Source organism: Bufo bufo, chromosome 6 (assembly GCF_905171765.1).
Source record: "Bufo bufo chromosome 6, aBufBuf1.1, whole genome shotgun sequence".
NCBI lineage: Eukaryota > Metazoa > Chordata > Amphibia > Anura > Bufonidae > Bufo > Bufo bufo.
In genome coordinates this window covers 148,304,644-148,325,880 of record NC_053394.1, presented here as the reverse complement: position 1 = coordinate 148,325,880, position 21,237 = coordinate 148,304,644, and the positions used below count along the sequence as shown (strand labels likewise).

The 21,237-nt window shown below is 43.1% G+C and overlaps 1 protein-coding gene across 6 annotated transcripts in view; it reads right to left on the bottom strand.

The window, feature by feature from the left end:
* The window catches only part of NFATC2 (nuclear factor of activated T cells 2), a 138,772-nt gene that overhangs the window by 79,823 nt on the left and 37,712 nt on the right, over nucleotides 1-21,237 (bottom strand). For 3 of the 6 annotated variants that reach the window (XM_040435477.1, XM_040435474.1, XM_040435476.1), the window contains exons 2-3: nucleotides 17,097-18,099; nucleotides 13,332-13,500 (exon numbers count right to left, since the gene is read on the bottom strand). In XM_040435477.1, coding sequence (XP_040291411.1) covers nucleotides 13,332-13,500; nucleotides 17,097-18,099 — 1,172 coding nt within the window. The remainder of the gene's footprint in view (nucleotides 1-13,331; nucleotides 13,501-17,096; nucleotides 18,100-21,237) is intronic. The other 3 variants (XM_040435479.1, XM_040435480.1, XM_040435475.1) reach the window with 2 other exon arrangements.

Here is a 21,237-nt window from a genome sequence, read left to right as displayed (position 1 = left end):
ACAGAAGAAATTCGGATATACGGTACTATTAGGAGGGAGGGGGGCATGTTTAATAACTTTTAATTCAATAATACATTTTATATTAGTATACCGGAGGGAGCGGTGGGGCGGGGCTATAGTAGTGACCGCACCGCCCCACCGCTATTGCCGGCCCCCAGCTCCTCCTCCCAGTCCCTCCCCCGGCCCCCGCTCCGTACATCGCGTCCATCGCCTGCGCCGGCCTCTGATCAGACGGGAGATGAGCGCTTCCACAATGGAAGCGCTCATCTCCCTGCCGCATATTACACTGCGAGCTGTCGGCCGCCCGGAGCCCCTGTTGCTATGGCGCCCTGTGCGGCCGCACAGCCCGCACACCCCAAAGGCCGGCCCTGAACGAGCCCGCCTTTACGGAGCCTGGCGCCCCCCCTGGGGGGCGCGCCCCACTATTTGAGAAGCACTGCATTAATGTAACTGCAGCATCGTTTTAGCAACTGCAAAATACACTGAACAAAAATATAAATGCAACACTTTCGGTTTTGCTCCCATTTTGCAAGAGCTGATCTCAAATATCTGAAACATTTTCTATCTACACAAAAGACGCATTACTCTCAAATATTGTTCACAAATCTGTCTAAATCTGTGTTAGGCTACTTTCACACCTGCGTTCAGGTGTCCGCTCGTGAGCTCCGTTTGAAGGGGCTCACGAGCGGTCCTGAACGCAGCCGTTCAGCTCTAATGCATTCTCAGTGGAGGCGGATCCACTGAGAATGCATCCGCCTGCCAGCGCTCAGCCTCCGCTCCGCTCAGTGAGCGGACACCTGAACGCTGCTTGCAGCGTTCGGGTGTCCGCCTGGCCGTGCGGAGGCGAGCGGATCCGTCCAGACTTATAATGGAAGTCAATGGGGACGGATCCGCTTGAAGATGACACCATATGGCTCAATCTTCAAGCGGATCCGTTCCCCATTGACTTTCAATGTAAAGTCTGAACGGATCCGCTCAGGCTACTTTCAGACTTAGAAAATTTTCTAAGTTATAATGCAGACGGATCCGTTCTGAACGGATGCAAACATCTGCATTATAGGAGCGGATCCGTCTGATGAAACATCAGACGGATCAGCTCCGAACGCTAGTGTGAAAGTAGCCTTAGTGAGCACTTTTCCTTTGCCGAGATAATCCGATTCCACCTCACAGGTCTGGCTTATCAAGGTGCTGATTAGACAGCACGAATATTGCATAGGTGTGCCTTAGACTGCCCACAATAAAAGACCACTCTGAAATGTGCAGTTTGATCACACAGCACAATGCCACAGATGTCGCAACGTTTGAGGGAGCGTGCAATTGGCATGCTGACTGCAGGAATATCTACCAGAGCTGTTACCCGTGCAATGAATGTTCATTTCTCTACCATAGGCCGTCTCCAAAGGCGTTTCAGTGAATTTGGCAGTACATCCAACCGGCCTCACAACCACAGACCACGTGTAACCACACCAGCCCAGGACCTCCACATCCAGCATGTTCACCTCCATGATCGTCTGAGACCAGCCACCCGGACAGCTACAGCAACAATCGGTTTGCATAACCAAAGAATTTCTGCACAAACTGTCAGAAACCATCTCAGGGAAGCTCATCTGCATGCTTGTCGTCCTCATCGGTGTCTGGACCTGACTGCAGTTCGTCGTTGTAACCGACTTGAGTGGGCAAATGCTCACATTCGATGGCGTCTGGCACGTTGGAGAGGCGTTCTGTTCACGAATGAGTCCCGGTTTTCACTGTTCAGGGCAGATGGCCGACAGCGTGTGTGGCGTTGTGTGGGTGAGCGGTTTGCTGACATCAACGTTGTGGATCGAGTGGCCCATGGTGGTGGTGGGGTTATGGTATGGGCAGGCGTATGTTATGGACAACGAACACAGGTGCATTTTATTGATGGCATTTTGAATGCACAGAGATACCGTGACGAAATCCTGAGGCCCATTGTTGTGCCATTCATCCACGACCATCACCTCATGTTGCAGCATGATAATGCACGGCCCCATGTTGAAAGGATCTGTACACAAGTAAGGCAGAACTGTGCACATTTCAGAGTGGTCTTTTATTGTGGGCAGTCTAAGGCACATCTGTGCAATATTCATACTGTCTAGTCAGCACCTTGATATGCCACACCTGTGAGGTGGGATGGATTATCTTAGCAAAGGAGAAGTGCTCACTAACACAGATTTAGAGAGATTTGTGAACAATATTTGAGAGAAATGGGTCTTTTGTGTATGTAGAAAATGTTTCAGATCTTTGAGTTCAGCTCATGCAAAATGGGAGCAAAACCAAAAGTGTTTATATTTTTGTTCAGTGTATGAATGAATTCATCTTAATGTGTTCTCTGTTTGCTCTTCCTCAAAACTGGCCGATGTCATCTCTGGGCAGCCATGAGTCCAGAAGACCATGGCATCACACCAGGCAGAACATATTGTGAATCAGAGACATAAAAGTCTCCTCTGTCACTATTTAGCTGGATATTTTTAGCTGGAAAGTCTGACAATCATAGGAAAGAATATTTTTTATATTTGCATTAAAATGTCTCAAGAGCAGAACTCTGGGCATTGAGAATGTTAGATTTATGACCCAGAGTTGTAGGCAGGACTAAGAAGTCTGAACCATAACCTGGTTAGTCAGTCCAGACTAGCGTTCAGAGAGGAAGGACAGTGCATCATGCTCCCTCTTCTTAGGCCCAAGAAAGCTACAAAGATTAACAGATCTCTGAAAGATCTGTAGAAGGAGGGAAATGACAGGAAGAGAAAGACAGAGAAGACGGAGAACTTAAAATTTTCATGGCCAAGCATAGGAGTCAGAAAGGTAACCTGCTACTATAGCCATTCAGACCTTACTGCTGTGAGGGACACCGTTAAAACATCCTTCACACCTGAACACATCCTGGCCAGAGGTGCTTTCAAAACCCTGTATCCCACAGTAGGAATTACAGCCATTATTGCCAAAGTACTGTTGCCAGCTATAGGTTTTACCAAGAGAGACTTTAGAAAGATAGTATACAAAGATGGCCATAACTCCCATTCTTGCCTAAATCCAAACATCTGGGAGAGAATTGCACTGTGAACAGTTGCAACCATGTTTTGCTAAAATTGGATGTACTACAACTCCCATTATACACTACAGTAAAGAGAGATGCCTTTCATCCATCCAGACACCTAATATCAAGGGCACCCCAGCTACCATCAGGCAGGAGCCCCAAAATCAGGGTTTGCCCCGAGGGAAGACCCCTCCTTTCACTGCATGGCCCTAGGGAGCAATGGTATGAAGACAGCAGCCGTGATTGATTGTGACAGCCAGAGCCACTACCACTCCCATCCTCCGCTCGGTCTCCTCATGGGCTCACTGCATAAATGCCCTATAGGGTGTTGAAAAAAAGGCTGCAGCAAATGTAATAACATTAAAAAACAAACAAAACTCGCCAGTTAAATCCTCTGTCAATCCAGTGCCAGTTCACCCAGAGGTCCCATGTTGGTCTAATGGTATGGAACATAATTGATCATAGTACTGTTTGTTTTTTATTACATTTGCTGTCTGCAACCTTCTCCCCATTCATGGAAAACCCCTATCCACAATCTGGGATACAGAAGCCTACCACTTATATGACCTGCTGACAGGTTAAAAAGTGAAACATATCCAGTCCTGGATATGTAGTAGAATTGTACTGTATATATACATGATATTGAGATCCTATAATGTACATCAGAAATTGTTATATGTTCTACAATTAAAAGAAACCTAGGTGATCATTTATTAAAAACAGGCATTTTGCTTTCGTCTTTGATAGTCCCTGCACTGCTGGAGGGCCCCAGCTGGAGTAAATGTTAATCATCACTTATGCAAGAAAAATGGTGTAAATGGCAGTGAATTTGCCAGGGCTGTTGGCCTGCCCCCACCCACGCCACTCCCCAGTGACAATGGGTGGCACAGAAACTAAATTTAGGTGTACTGGCGTTCAAAAAGTCAGAACAAGGGTTAGCGACTTTTCTATGCCAGTTTCTGGCGTAGGAGATTAGTAATAAATGACACCCATACTTCCTTTTTTATTGTTACTTTTTGTGTAAAGCTATTGTAACACGTTTTACACAAACATGTGCTTTGATTTTAGCTAAAAATTGCATTTTTGTTCTCTTTGTTGGACACCAGCATATTAGATACCCAAGATTAAAAGTGGCCTATCCTCGAAGTAAAAAGCACTGCACCCCAAGCACCAATGAACTCATTTTCTACCATTTACCACATTGAATGAGAGTGTTCTCCCTCCCAGTTATCAACACCTCTTCCTTGCACCACCTGCCTGGGTCACGATACATCTGTGTGCAAAATAATATGCGGTAGATAAAACAAACAATCAAGATTATATGGGGATGACAGGAGGACGACAGTAACTCAATGAGTAGGGCCAATTCTCCAGAGTGATTTTTTATCTAATTTTTTAAAATAAAAAGTAAAAAATGTAATGGTTTCTGTGCCAGAAATAGCATGTATATTAACATGAGAACATTTAACGTCAAGGATAAAAAAAATCCACATTTAATAATACAGCCAACACCTGGGAAGGAAATGATTTGCATTAAAAAGGTGTGCTGCTCACAATAAAAACATCTATAAAGAGTACACAGGGCTGGCTGGACAGAAACCAAGAACCCTGAGTCACATTTGCCACAAAAGCAAAGAAAAGCCAGACGTAATGTCTGCCTTTCCACCCCCTATTTGGGGATTTAAAGATCCTATTTTTCTGTTGAAACGTTTTCTTAATCTTTTTGCATAATTGCTCTGATATTATAACCTGAACAGACACGATCCGGTCTGTGACTGAAGGGAACATGAGGCGCACTGGCAGCTGGGCACGCAACGTCCAGGCCAACAAGGGGGTCTTTCTTGCCTGGTACATAAAGAGAACTGGATAAACAAAATGGTAATTTCCTCACTAATTTCAGCCACTGATTAAGGACTGAGAGGATTATATTTAAGTCATCGACAGAAGTTATCTTTAACTTAATTCATTCTTGCCAAATTGCTGGCACTTGCAGAGGTGAGAATCAGACTGACTGTGAGGGACCAACAATGTCAAAAGGTTTTTTAGAGATGTTAATACTGATGACCTAGCCTCAGGATAGATCATCAGTATCAGATCGGTCGGGATTCTGGGTGTTGGATCAGCTGTTCGAGAAGGCAGTGGAGCTCTAAGTAGCACTGTAGCCTTCTCGCTGCTTTCCCTAGGCTGAGTGACGACACATTCATCAGTCAGCTAAGCCCCATTGAAGTAAATGGGGCTGAGAGCTACACCAAGTACAGCTGCTATACAATGTAAGGCGCTGTGCTTGGTAAGAACGGAGAAGGCCGCAGCGCTCACAGGAGCGCCGCTGCCTTCTCAAGCAGGTGATCAGCAGGGGGTCCCGGGTGTTGGACCCCTACTGATCACATACTGATGACCCATCCAAAGGGTAGGTCATCAGTTGTAAAATCTCGGAAAACCCTTTTAAATGATAACTAAAGATACTTAAATGGGTTGTCTCCATTCAGCAAATGACCTTTATCATGTAGAGAAAGTTAATACAAGGCACATACTAATGTATTGTGATTGTCCATATTGCCTCCTTTACTGGCTTGATTAATTTATCCATCGCATTATACTCTGCCTGTATCCAGGAGCTATGACCACCCTGCAATCCATCAGCGGTGGCCATGCTTGCACACTGTAGGAAAAAGTGCTGACATCTCTGGTGGCTGAGACCGCGGGAGCGTGCATAGACACGCATGCACAGCAGCTCCCATCCTGGCCTCCTCGTATCTATAAACTAGCAGTGTATTATGTGACGGAAAAATCAATGAAGCCAGTAAAGGAGGCAATATGGACAATCACAATACTTTAGTAACTGCCTTGTATTACCTTTCTCTATATGATAAATGTCATTTGCTGAAGTAAGACAACCCCTTTAATGTGGCCATATACATAAGTGACAACCTGTCGACTTTGGCTATCTTATATGGATGGAGGGGTGCCAACTCTGCCCATGCACGTTAATTCAGTGCCTGATTTTTTTGTTCCCATGGGAGATAAGCCACAACTTGAGGATTCCAGCAGTGGCTTACTTCCCTCTCTCCACTGAGAAAACAAGGACTCTTCATCTTCCAAGCGAGCATGTGGTAGTCTGGGGAACACGGCTGTTGGTTGAATCAGTTGTATGGCCAGCCTTAAGGGAACCTGCCATGTGGATATTTGATCTAACTAATTATATACAATCATTAACTACTAAAATGTACCTTAGATGTATTCACTTACTGGTGTGACAGATGGTTACCTCATAATATACACACAAAGATGCCACATGCCGCATGCTAATGAGCTGATTTGAGTCCAGCGTGATGTCATTGAGTCCAGCGTTTATTTAATTCAGAGCTATAGCCACTCCCCTGCCCACCTGCTGCTGATTCATATGGAAAATAACTGTCAATCAGCAGCAGGTAGGCGGGGAGAGTCAGGAGCTCATGAATATTCAGGACTCATCATTATCAGCTGGAGCTTTTCAATACAAGATGTTGGCAGATTGACTGGGTCAATTAAAGAAAGTGACCCAGCATTTTGCTAAGAGAATCAGTCACTTATTTATGTTGCCCTTAGTTAGGACACCATAAAACTGGTGACAGGTTCCCTTTAAGGGTTGTTTTACCAAAACCTGATCGGCCCTGGTATCTGCTGTATCACCCGAACTGAACTGACTGCATCCTAGTGTTTTTTAATGCAGTCAGTTCATATCTGTTTGCGGATCTCCTGTTCTGAACCATCATGTGAGTTCAGTACAAGAGATCTGCGTTCAGACAAGAACTGACTGCATTATAAAAAACTAAGATACAGTCAGTTCAGGGAAGCGCAGTCGGCCAGGGAGATCTGACAGACACACGGTCTGTTTTTCCAGGGCTGATCATGTTCGTGTGAAACACTGATGAATCCTGATTCAGACCAAAAAGGTTAAGAGACATTGAGAATTATAGAAGAGCACCAAATGTAATAAAGGGGGTAAGAAGGAAACCAATAAAAACAGCAGCTACATAAATCACAATAAAAAAATGAAGAAACATAAGTCCAACGTACGCTGAAGAAGCCTCCAGTTGCCATTAGCAAACACTGTGCTTCTGCCCTTTCTCCGTCAAGGTTACTTCCTTCCTCTATTTTACTGAACCACCTAGGAGACGAATGTTTGTGAGTTCTCACCAACGAAAGAGGAAATTAATGAACCTTCCGGTGTTCAGTCACATCTCTTTTGTACTGGTATGGTGCCTGCGCCGAAGTGGCCTTAAATAAACACATGCACACAACACTTGGCCTTGCTCTTTATATTATAGCCGAAGAAAAAAAATTATCACCTGGCATCGCCCAACCCTTATTTCCAGGCAAGATGCACATTTTGTTGCCAAATTTCACAAGCTGCCCAGAACAGACATTGTTCATGTCTTGTATCGACCGCGCACGTGACTGTGGTTAAAAACATAACGTAAAGGAAGCACCATCCCTTATGTTGCCCAAAAGATAACAAAAGCTCCATACTGGATGCCAATGTAGCCCTAAGGAGCTTATAGTAAAAATACTTCACTACCCATGTCCTATGGCAATGTAAAGGAATCACCAAACTCACAGACACCGACCACCAGTTACGGTGTTAGGCTCTGTTAACATCACCGTTATTAATTTCCATTGTTTTGCTCCATCTTAGGAAAATGACATAAGCACATAACTGAAGCCAGCGGTGCCCACTGGACCACCATTGACAATAATTGGGTCCATCAGGGAAACTGTCATTTCACAGGACATGATAACAGAATGGAGCCCCTAACATGTAAATGAAGCCTCAGTCATACAACTTGATATGTCGGAATGATCAAATAACATGAAAATCATGTGCAAATCAAACCGGCGAGTGGACGGGGTGTGGAAATCACTCTTTTTCTTTCATGAGTGCATCCCCTAAGTAGCGAGGCAGGGAGCCACACCACTACCACACTAGAAAGAAACATAGCTAAATCCACATTTGCCATAAATGCGCCACAATCAGCATAAAAATGGAAACAACATAGAAAGATATGGGATGGATGGACCTTGCCCGGGTTTAAATAATGCCTGTAACATGACACAAAGTAGGTCATTTATTAAAGCTCATGTGACGTAAATATAATCGCAAAGGGAATTATTGCAACTATTTTAATATGACAGATGGGTGGGATGGTAGTGAAGCGGGGGCGTGTCGTGTTGGTGGCCGTTTTGGGGCTGGAGTCGTTTTTTAGACAGGAACATGGACTGCCATATATGCGCCTAATTTAAAAATTAGCCGTGTACTATTGCAGCGCAGGAGGAACAGGGAAGACTGAAGTAAAAAGCCATCTTAGTAAATGGTCAGAATACCAATATGAGAATGGATTCATGTTACCATAAAAATTGAAATAAAATAAAAATGTACATAAAGTCAAGTATGTGCGCTAATAAAGAACAGTGAACTTCTCGATGGTCCTAGTTGTGAAGGGTTAAGGACAGACAATGACGTACGAGAAGTTGCATAAGAATGCCGGCAGGCTATGTCTGGTCTGGCATATAATTGTCACTCAGGACCATAGAGACGAGGGACAGACTGTGTCAGGGGTGGTTATAGTCATAGGAAGGGGAGCTTCTGAGTCTGGCGAGATGAAAACATCACTTCTCAACTGTTTGAGAGAAAATGAATAAGCTGCGTCCGGTATTTTTAGATAAAGCTTGGAGGGAGTCAGCAGCTTTCCTGACTAAACAAACATATAGAGCTGTCCTGTCCTATGCTGCAGGCTGAAAATCTGCTCTACGCTTTGTGCAAACATCACCCATCATCACCCTGGATCCAGCTCACACCTGTCTGCAGCGACTACGGGACAACTCTCTCCAGATGACAATAATGTGCTTGTTCATCCAAGCTTTCAAATACGCTTGTTTACTCTCATGGACGTAATAAGCAAGAAAAAAAAAACAGGTAAACTGGGACAAGTGCCATGCCCATAAAAAAGGGCCAACAACGCTGCAGCTGCAATGTACAGGCGGCGTCTGGGATAAGATAAAGGAATTACATTAATGCACTTTGGTCCTGGGAAGGACCGATCGTTTTTAAAGATAAGAACTTACATTAGTACACTTGCTAGGGCAATTATCGGGAACAAACCAAATATTGAGGGCCACATAAACTGTGTCAGAGACCTGAGACACTTATTTAAGAGGGTTGGCGCCTATATTTTGGCTGCACATGGGCTGGGGATAGCACATGTATGCACCTTGTAATAAGCATTATTAAACTATCGGCAGCGATGTCTGACAGTTTAATTTGAATAATTTGAATAATTCATGTCTACAGCGAGTCCATTCATCTGCTTGCCAGCGCTGCGCTCTGAAAATTCATGTACACTGGGGATGGACTGCGCATGTGCTAGTTCCTCTGTCCGTCCCAAGCGTAAATGAATGGAGCTTGCATGCATGTGCTGTACCTAGCACATGTGTAGCTTGAAATCTAAACTGGCCAACCCCTTGGACCCAGTTGTTTTGCCAAAATAAAAACTGAGCAGCTCCCGTGTGAGCTGAGTGCTGGGGTCCACTCAATACACTACACAAGCTTGGTAGGTCCTCATATTCATGAGCTTCTATCTCTCCTCCTTCCCCACTGCTCATTGCTATAAGAAAAGAGCTGTCAATCAGCAGCATGGGGGGTGGGGGGGTGGGGGGTTGCTGGAGCCAGAAGTTCATAAATTTGAGGACTCAATTTTGTAGTGTACTGAGCGGACTTCGGTGCTTAGCTTGCACTGGAGCTAATCTTACCAAAATGACTGGTACTGTTAAAGAAAGTGATCCAACATTTTGTTCAGGGTCTCTTTAAAGTAGAGATGCCCAATGTAGGGTTGCTTCACCTGTGCCCCACAACAAAGCATCTTTAAATCCAATCTCAATATAACTGAAAATTTTGACGAAAAGCTTACAATAATATAGAAATGAATTAAACACAATTAAATGTGGTGCTTCTAGGTTCATCATTCTGTTCTGTTATGGCAGTGGAACCACTGTGTCAACCAAAAGATTTGGCTTTGGGATAATTCTAAGGATGTTATCCTGGCAATCCTCTGTATACACCCTTTAAACCCTACACAGGGATGTGGACTTCACTACTGAGGAGCCACCATGCCACTACCTCCTGAAGTAGTCTGTGTGTGGTTGATAGCTGACCCACAGGTATAAGAGAGAACGATTCAGGGCAGCGAGGGCTCAGGATAAACTGTAATCAGGGACACGCCGAAGTCAGGGCAGGTGGAGTATGAGCTATAAGATGAACAGTTTGAGGTCAAGACAGGCAGCTAAGGGTCAATACGGAGGTCAGGTCAGGCAATGGAAAGTTAGAATATAGGAATCAGGCAGAAGTCAGTCACGGGCAGACTAACGGACATAGCACAGCAAGGAACCAGCAAGCTAGACAACCTATAGCTCAGGCACCCACAAGGCAAAGTGCCTTAAGTACTCAAAGCTGACCGGGCATTGGTTGGTGTGAGCTGGGGTGTGAGCTGGCCCTGCCAGCTGTTTTCTGCAAGTAAGCAGAAAAGAGCTAGCGGGTCCAGGCCCACGAAGAAGGAGAAGACAGGTTAGTGAAGCAGCACCCGTGCCCAGGACAGCGGTAGACACTGGCCACCATTGTAACACTTGCACATGCTATGCCAATTCACACACTTAGCAATTAAGCTAAGCTCCAAACCTCCTCTGGTATTAACATCAGCCCAACATATGCACCAGGAGCTTCATGATATGGGTTTCCATGGCCAAGTAGCTGCATGCAAGCCTTACATCACCAAGCTCAATGCCATTGGATGGAGTGATGTAAAGCACGCCGCTACTGGACTCTGGAGCAGTGGAAACGTGTTGTGTGATGTTACACTTCTCTATATTTGATAGTTTAATTGATGAGTCAGCAGGGGGTATATTGCTATTGGGTTCTTTTTCAAGGGTTGGCCAAGGCCCCTTAGTTCCAGTGAAGGGGCATCTTAAGGCTACGGCCACACAGTTAGGTTTCTGCATGCAGTTTTGGAAGCCAAAATCAGGAGTGGATCATAAATGGAAAGAAAGTATAAAGGACAGATACGAATTCTCTTTTTTTTTTATTCACTCCTGGTTTTGGCTTCCAAAACTGCATGCAGAAACCTGACCGTGTGGCCATACCCTAATTCTCTCTACCAAATCACATAGACCACACATGTAATATAACAAAACATCACTTTATTGAAACACAATGTAACAATGACAATAAACACATATCTAAAATCATGCGGATGAGTACTGTGATAGAGACCCCCGCTTGGCCAGTAAAGAGCATCCAATATTAGATAAAGTGACCAGTGCAAAATGGCAAGAACCAGGAATTACTGTAGGGAAAACAACTCAGACTACCAACTGAGTAAAAAGGTTGAACCCACATTAGTTGGCCCATACGGGTATCGGAATTCAAGTAGTGGTCAATACAGTCTACTGGTGCAGCCATAATGAATGCATAAATACAAAAATAGACATAAGTTGATGCGCCATACTAACCCGGGGGAATGGGAGGGAGCCGCTTCCCTGACTCGCATTTCGCCTCGCCAAGCCTTTACAAAGGGATACATGTCTCTAAAAGTTAACATCCTATATACCCCCCACCCAGCTGAATATAATCGCCCCACCTGTGTAATCAAGTGACCACCAATCGGTGTCCAGGGGGCGGGGTATCCTATATTAGATCCAAGAGGCTTTTATGTGTCCACACATGAGTGATAGGGTTATGCTCCTGTTGGCGATATTTAGTTTTTCTAACTTTTCCTGTATAATTATGTACCCTAATTCTTCAGCATATCATTTTGGCCAATTGTATGCTTCCAAAGCAAATCCTGAAAGTGTGGTTAGGAGTACCTACTCTTCATTAATACCTATGGATTTAGAATAGGATGTCAAAAAAACACCTGCTGATGCAATGTGTACATGTCCCAATACATTTTTATGGTGTATATATCTTTATGGGAAAAGATTTAATATAACTTGCATTTTGTTCATATAAATCTCAGTTTATTCTCAGCTCTGGAGTCCTACTCAGTGATTGATAGCTAAAAGATTACTTCCCACTAATCTATGTAACAATCTGTTGAGTTCCTCCTGTTTCCTATACCATGCTACATGCAGATCAGGCAACAAGACTGACATGATAGGTTCCCTTTAAATGGAACTTTTCAGAAGATTCATTAACCACAGGCAGCATGAAATGCTGACTAGCTCTCACATTACAAAAATACATTTTTTTCCTATGACATTCTACGACGTTTCAGAAAAAAACTAATTCTGAAAAGAGCTGGGCACGGACAAAGGTCCACATAGCGGCTCTCTATAACACTTTGTAGTATGGGAGCCTGTATTTCATGCTGAAAATGGTTAGGTTAGGTATTTGTTCCTTTCCTGATTCATCTCCACTTCGCAATATTTTTACTTTACTCACTGGCAGGCTCGGACTGGCCCAAAGGGGTACAGGTGAAGCCCCCGGTGGGCCCCCTGAAGCAAGGTGGGCTCCTAGTCTCCCACCCCCTGCACAAGTGGCACATAACACAATAGACTTACTGTACTACATACATATATATTCAATGTACAGCAACTCAACCAGCCTATGTTCATATAAAAAACTTGTTAGATTATTTATTATATTTGAATGTATTCGTACGGTGGGCCCCCAAAATAAATTTTACTGGTGGGCCCTAGGCACCCCAGTCCGACACTGCTCACAGTTTTTTTTCTCCCTCCTGTAATCTTCAGCAACATTCTTCCATATTCTTTCTCCACTGCTGGTTTAGGACCGGGCTGCTGCTCCTGTAAGCAGTGCCTGTGTGCTGTTTTTGCAGCTCTTGCCCCTATAGATGACATCACACAAAATGGCTCCATAGGCTCCACTGTCCTGCCGGCATTGCGCACTCCCATCCTGTCTTCTACTGTGCAGACTCCACATCAAGAGTTCAGCGTCTGCGCAGTAGAAAAAATTCTCTGCCTCCAGTGTGCCGTTCTATGTGCGCAGCTGCCGAGGCTAGCGAGTGTGCATGCACAGGCACTGTTTACTGGAGCAGCAGCCTGGTTCTAAACCAGCAGTGGAGAAACAATATGGAAGAATGGTGCTGAAGATTACAGGAGCGGGGACAAAAAAAAACTGTGAGTAAAGTATCAAGGTTCCCTTAGCAGATAAATCTTACTGCGGATCAAACATCATGGACAGAACGTTTTTGAACCCATGCATTAGCTTGAAGTGAATAAACGTTACCTGGACAATAGGGTGTCCTCCAGTGGTAGCTTTCACCGCTCCACGGCTACCCTCTGTTTCATAGTGGGCACGATGGTGTGGTTTAGGCTGCACTTCTAACTGGAGCTCATAAGATCCGGCTTGACTTGTCAGAGGCCACTCAAGGGGAGGCAGTGAAGCAACAGGGATGCTGCATGGAAAAAAAGACAAGTTCAGGTGTGATGACAAGAATAATTGCCCAGAAAGCATTGTTACCATCCTATTATGGGATCTCTAATATCATTGTAAGTTTAAAGAAAAAATCTTTATTCTCTGACCTGTTAGAAAGGTACCTAATGTAAACTGTAGTGACCATAATTTTCTTACCAGTGACTGTATTTGTAAGTTATAACCTGTCTTCTGATCCTCAGCTGTGTCATGTGACCAACACTCTGACTTTGACACAGCACCTTATGTGTGGACAGGTTTCTCTATGTATTCAAATGGAAGCCTCAATGTCAGTCTCATAGGAATGAAAAGAGAAGTAACTGACTTCCTGTCCTGTGTCAGTTGGAGAGATCAGTGTTGGTCACATGACACAGCTGAGGATCAGTAGGGAGGTTATATCTCACAGTCACTTGTAAGAAGATTACCTTCACTACAGTTTACATTATGTACCTTTCTAACAGATCAGAGAATAAAAAGGAGTGCTTCTTTAAAGCAAGTCATCTCAGCCTTCCTTTGTCCTCTTCTCAGATGACAGTGCGTATTATGTTTTTTTTCTGATGTCTATAGTCCCAAACAACAGAAATCTGTGCTATCATTCAGAACTTTTATCTTACCTGAGTTAAAACATATTGTCATGGTTTCAAAAACATCTTGTCACGTAGGACCACTCAGGGTGAGCATCCAAAGAATGAAAAACAATGGAACTTTTGCTGGATGATATATCCCATCAAAGCTTCTTAAGCCATCTATTGCTTTGCTATTGCAATTAATGGAGTGTCCAAACAGACAAGTTTTCTTTTCTGAACTACAATGCAAGATAATTTGGGATCCAATGGAAGACATGGCTCAAAACTAAAGACCCATGGAGTCTAGATAAAACATCAAGCACTCCAGATATAGTAACTACCGAGCACTCATTGATTGTGCGCATTATTTATTCCCTTGTTTCAGACGGGCTATTGTGGTATTTATTACTGGGAGATATTTTAGGATGCAGACACTTTCGATAAGGTTAATTTGCATGTATTTCAACCGTCTTCTGTCCCGATGGAAAATGTAATTAGTGTATTATAGTGTTGTATGACATTGCAGGATAAAGAAGACACATGGGACGTGTCTATAGGTTTAGCTGCTTTGCTGGGTTCATACAGACATGCACAAAATTCTGCTGAGCTGAGAAGTCAGAAACTAAGTGCAGATTAATAATAAAATAATAATATCTAAATGAGAAATTACAGTTTGCCAAATCCCAGGGGCGATTAGGGTTCACATAGCAGTTTCCATTAAAATAAATCAAAGGATGTCTTTCGCAGCCATTTTCTATATAATAAAGTGAAACTGAAGTCTTCCTTCTGCTGTAAAGGACATAGACATACATTTCTCAGTTAGCCGACTTCACCTATTGCTCAAGCGTGATGTTTAACAGTAAAACCTCATTTAGATGGTTCAGATTTGCGAAACAGCCCTAGCCTAAAAGTTGTCCGCATGCATAGTTTAACTAGAATTAAAACTTAAGGTTTCATTCACATCTTCGTTGGAAGCTCAGTTACAAGCCTTTGACCTAGATTCCCTTAAAAAAAAATCCCACACAAAATATGTCTGGGAAGCAATGGTCAATGGGATCTGTTGGGCAGGGTGTGTATGCTTCATGCAAAGGATCCGGGAGTTCCGATATTTTCATTGTTCTGCTCCTGTGACAGAATAGAACAATGGAAAATACAAAGCTGATGTGAACAAAGCCTGAATGATGAAAACAAACAACAATGCTAGACACTCATGTGTTAGATGATAGTAAAGCAAAGGGTTGTATGGGATTTTTTAACCACCACCCTCCTCTTTGCCCCAGTCAGTGGGACCTGTGAAGACAAACATACTTACAGGCTCCCTGCCATTCGGTTCCAGCTCCCAGGCTCTTTGTATTTTACTTCTGGTTCCCGTCTGTCAATAAAAGCACAAACGGGATCATTTGCTCCAATGACTGGCCTCAGCTGTGATGTATCCCCAAGTGGCTCGTGGACAAGCAGTGACATGCTACTTTGCAATATGTCACTGCTGAGGTCACTTATTGGCTGTAGTGGTGGTACACATCCATGCAGCTGTTGACAGACAGGGACTTGAAGTGCAGTGCAGACAGCCTGGGATCCAGGGAGTGGTATGTAGCAGGTAAGTATGTTTCTTTTCTTAATTCCCACTGGCTGGAGGGGAGGGAGGAAGATTTAAACAAAAAACCTATACAACCCCTTTAAAGGGCATCTGTCACCACATACCACTATGTCATATGACAGCTGTCTATCCACGCTTGTAATTAGACTCCTATGGTGTCTCTGGCATCTCCATATGTTCTGTCAATCCTCAGAAAAAAAGGCTTTTTATAATATGCAAATTATACCCTAAGTGCAATGAGGGTGGTGCCCTCCCTGACTTTTATGTTACGCCCTCACCGCTGTCATGGACAGGCCAGGCAATCACTGAAGTCTTGCAGGATCAAGTTCTGTATATGAGCAGTAAAGGGATGGAGACCACCGAGAAGATGGGCAATCTCCACTTCTTTACTGCGTATGTACAAACGCCATCCTTCAAGACTTCAGGAACTGCCTGGCCTGTCCAGCACAGCGGTGGGAGCGCAGCATAGAAGACAGGGAGGGGAGCCTATGGGTGCAACGGCACTACCCTTTGTGTCTAGGGGGTAATTTGCATTTTATAAAAAGTATTTTTTCTGAGGATTGACCGAACATATAGAGATGGCAGATACACCATGGGACTCTGCTTGCAAGAGCAGGTGGACAGCTCCTGACCATATGACATGGTGACAGAGGCCCTTAAATGCTATCATAATATTGTTTCATTGAGCATAAATTATGAACAAGACCCTAGAGCTGACAATCGACTCACACAGTAGGGGACATTTGTTAAAGCTATAATGGCAACTAATGATATTAGCTTTACAAGTAAATCAAGGAACCTTTGTTTTGTCAGGGTAAAGTTACTACAGTATGTATGAGCAGTTACAATAGAAGATATGACAGAAGTTCTAGTTAAAGCAATTGTTATATGTGCCCAGAGTTACAAATACAATACTGTATTTTTGTGGCTATAAGGCCTCTTTCACTTCATGTTCAGACACAAGAAAGATCTAATCCTCCTTTGGTATATAATAATAGACAATCTAAGCACAGACACTAAAAGCGTCATATTAGTGATCCCTTTGAGACTTGGACTGATGATACCTCTACAATTCCTACCTTGAACTTTGACCACAATGAACAGTTGCAGTGATAATATAGCTTATACTGAAGAGCCACCTTATTCTGTTATCAGAATTTTCTGCACTAAAGGTAAAAAAGTGTTGCTAGTGACAGCTCTTTGGATGTTCTGACACTGTATCAGTGACTTATCAATTTGCTGAAGAAAACAATTAATTTCCATAGTAGAAGATGAAGTGAGTACCTTGCAGAATCAGAATTTCCTACATGTGAAATTAGACTCATACATTGTTAAAAATATTTTAACCCCAATATGTAAACTTTTATATGTGTACAAATGTTATTCCATTGAAAAACCAAACAACAATTACTATACCTGTAGTAGGGCATTGCAGGCAAAATTTGCTTTGGCCAGGTTGGTGGCACAAGTAGGATTGACCCAGGATCAGAATTCTTCCTCTCATCATGCTCGTAAGGCCCAAGATATTCTGGAGGCTGATAAATGTGACATGGAATGCTCTTATGAGGAGCCACTGGGGAACGATCTGGACTGTTTTTCCACATTTTTATTGGTACACCACATGTAGGATCGGTAGATAGGCTCAGGTCTTCCATAAGATGTGCAGATGCTGAAGGGTTACTGTAACTCAGTGAAGAGTTATCGTCCCTCAGATGAACACGAGGTGATGCCTGGGGGGAGGGTGTTCGTGACTGTCGTGGAGAAACGCCGGTTTGATGGCTATTGTAGAGCTCAGCACAAGGGTACCTTCTTTTGAAGCCTGGGGATGATGACCGTGAGTTGGGTCGAGGAGATGGAGAACGTGGTCCCAGGCAGGTGTCCTCTGTGATGCTTTCCCGTGGAGACATTATTGGAGAAGCTCTAGGAGAATAACGAGGGAAGTTTTGTATCTGTGGACACAGGTCATCATTAGGACCATTATTTGGTGAAACGCAAGGTGAGGTGTAAGGAGAGAAATTTGTCTCTGAAATATAACTTGTTGATGACCCACTACTAGCAGGGCTCAAGCAAAGCGGTTCTCTGTAGCCATCATAACCATAGACTTGCAAGGTAGCAGCTAAGTTTGGCTGATGTTCTACCAAAGTATCTGAATCTCTGCTGCGGTTTGAACCTGCATGAAACAGTTCATGAGATGGAGTGATCTCAATCCTTGGACTTAGAGCTGGAGCCCCAGTAGCATTTTTAGGGTCTAAGTGGTACCTGGACCCTACACTATTGTGCTGTTCATATGTGCCCATGGGATCTGAGGATAACCTAGGATAAGCCAGAGGTTTGGACCCATAATCGGAGACATCGTGATGAGAGTACGCAATTCCAGAAGAAGATGGGCTGATGATTTTATGTGAAGGAGTCGATTCTTCTGGAAAAAGAAGGGTCTTTTTAAAACTAAATATGATATAACTTATGTTAACAATCATGGACAATTAAATATGTTGGTTAGAAAATATAAATTAAAGATAATAATCAAACTTAGACTAAAATAATTTATTGAAATGGGAGAGTTTCTAGGGATCTGCTCTCCAACTAAGCTTCTGACAACTAGACCCTAACAATATTTATTAGGTCCCGACTTTTTTCTCCTACAAACAGCAAAGAATATCTGTCAAGTCATATATACTGTTGGAAGGACAGTCATCCTCTAGGTTAAAGGCAGAATATTGTAAATGTTTGATTTTCAGTAACATTGAACTGTAGATATCTTACGAAGTAAACCACCACTGTGTTGTGTTGTAAGCCAATGTGGCCCTTTCAATTTACTGTCATTATTTATAAGAAGATTTATTTGTTCTATGCATGAATAATGTGGAATAAAGAGTTATTATGAGGTTAAAGGGATTATCTAGGCTATAGATACTGATGACCTATTGATGACCTAATCCAACAAAAAAGGGATTCTCAAAACCACAGCTAAAATACTAATACATAATTGTAGAAAATCCATTAAAATCCAAAGATCAAGAACTTGCATCAGGTTGAGGTAAAAACATACAGGTGAACAAAAAACTAGATCCACTACCAAGTAACGCGTTCCAGACCTACTGGTCATCTCTGACAGCCAACAGATATTGATGACCTATCCTCTGACTCCCAGAACCCAACTCAATCAGCTGTTTGAAGGGGCAGTCTGTGAGCACTTAGGGATCTTCCTGGGCCATGTGACATCACCTTCGTCAAGTGAATGGGGCCGAGCTGCAATACCAAGCACAGTCACTATGTAAGTTGTCGTGCTTGGTAAGCTGTGAGGAGCTCCAGTGAGCTCTACGGCTAACCCAAACAGCTAATTGGCAGGGCTGCCGGGTGTCGGAGAATAGGTAATGAATATGAGACGTGGGGGTCCGACACCCGGCAGCCCTGCCAATCAGCTGTTTGGGTTAGCCGCAGCGCTCACTGGAGCTCCTCACAGCTTACCAAGCATGACACCTTACATAGTGACTATGCTTGGTATTGCAGCTCAGCCCCATTCACTTGACGAAGGTGATGTCCCATGGCCTAGGAAGATCCCTAAGTGCTCACAGACCGCCATGTCCATTTCGTACAGCTGAACGTCTGGGATGCACATGTTCATCTCAGCCATCTTACCTAATTAGATAGATGAGATGCCGGATTACACAAAGGATCTTACTAGACAGATATTTTTCATCAATAATCATCAACCAAAGATTTAGCGAGTTGTTTGCATTTAGAAGTCATTCAGTTAAACAAAACAATAAGCGCTAAATATTTTAGGCCAGTGATGCTCAACCTGCGGCCCTCCAGCTGTTGTAAAACTACAACTCCCACCATGCCCTGCTGTAGGCTAATAGCTATAGGCAGTCCGGGCATGCTGGGAGTTCTAGTTTTGCAACAGCTGGAGGGCCGCAGGTTGGGAATCCCTGTTTTAGGCAGTTTTTCTAGTTATTGAGATTGTTGCTTGTTCGTCCCTAGAGCATTTATCCCGGTAACGACTGGCAAGTTTCTAACTGTGACTAACATTAATCTTTCTGTCCGATCAATGGAAAATTTATTTATCGTTTGTACTTTGATTGCTGCATGCTATTACATGTAATAGTATTTTCAAAAATTTTAAAGATTAGACAAAAATTCAAACGATAATCGTTGTCAGAAGAATATCTGGCTGTCCACACTGTTGGTGGGATCTGCCAAGTAACATCTAATGTCAATTGCCAGGTGTGCCGATACACAAGGGTGTACCACCATGATCACAAGAACGGGGTTCCCCAGGTGAACCATGATGCTGTAGTGTGTATGCACTGTATGACCTCCGCTCTATTTACTGTCTATGGGGCTACTGACTACAGCTATCAGCTGTCTACGGTGGTACTATAAAAGTGAATGAAGCGGCAGTCACACGTGTACTACCACACCATTCACACAGGGAAGTCAGGGACTGCGATTCTAATGATTTTGGGGGGAACCTATCAATCATACATTTAGTATTTATCGTGTGGATAGGCGGTAAATATTATTTGTGGGCCGACCCCTTGTTTGTTGGGGGTTTATTTTCACTTCAAGGAAGAAATGTTCTTTAGGGTGGGTTCATATGTAAGTTTTTAGTTTTTAGTGATATTTTTTACACCTGCATTTTTGGTTCTAGATCTTAGCTGAAGGTCTATGGGAAATGCAGAACACATAACCCTTTTTTTTTTTTTTTGCTTCTGGCGTTTTTGCTAACTAGGTGGCTTTTTTGTCATTCTGGCTTATTTTCAAAGATGCAGCAAGCTGTGGCTCTTGGCATCTTTTCAGGCATTTTCATGTTCTCTTTTCTGTAGGGGAAAAACGTCATGGGGAAAAAAACACTAGTGGGCAAACACGATTTCAAAAAATGCCTGACAAAATTGCACAAAAAATGCAGCGAATCAATACAGGTGGCCTATTTCAGTAAATGTACACCTGGGCGATGCCTGGAGTACAGTTTGGACTTGCACTTCATAAATGTGACACAAAAGTGATCTACTCTGAAATCCTGATCAAACTTTTACTCCACATCTGGCAGCATAGTGATCAAAAAAATTGCAAAGCCGACCCCAAAAAACTGCAAAAGCTCCCCAACTTTTTGAAGGCATTATTCTGGCATCCAAGGCTTGATAAATTCTCCTCTATATGTTTCAAATAAGAAATGTACCTTCCCACCCCACTTCCTGAACAATGCACTAGCATTGCAAAGTGCAATACAGATCGAAGTGTTGCGTCAGCGTTATTATATTAGGAAAACTAAGTTATTCCCAATATAAAATGTTATTTTTCTTTATATTCAAGGAAATATTGATTGGATGACTAAATCAATCACTAGAAAATAAAACGATTTGCAGTGTTAAATATTTTATCTGAACTAAATAGTCTGGATGAAATCCCCATAAACGAAAAGCAAAAAATAAATAAAAATGAACCGCTTCCATATAATGTAATCAGCATGGTGTTTGCTTTTTTTTGTAATTATCCTTTCTTCCATGTATAATCCCTCAGCATGTGTAACCTGCATCACTGCCAACTGCTTTTC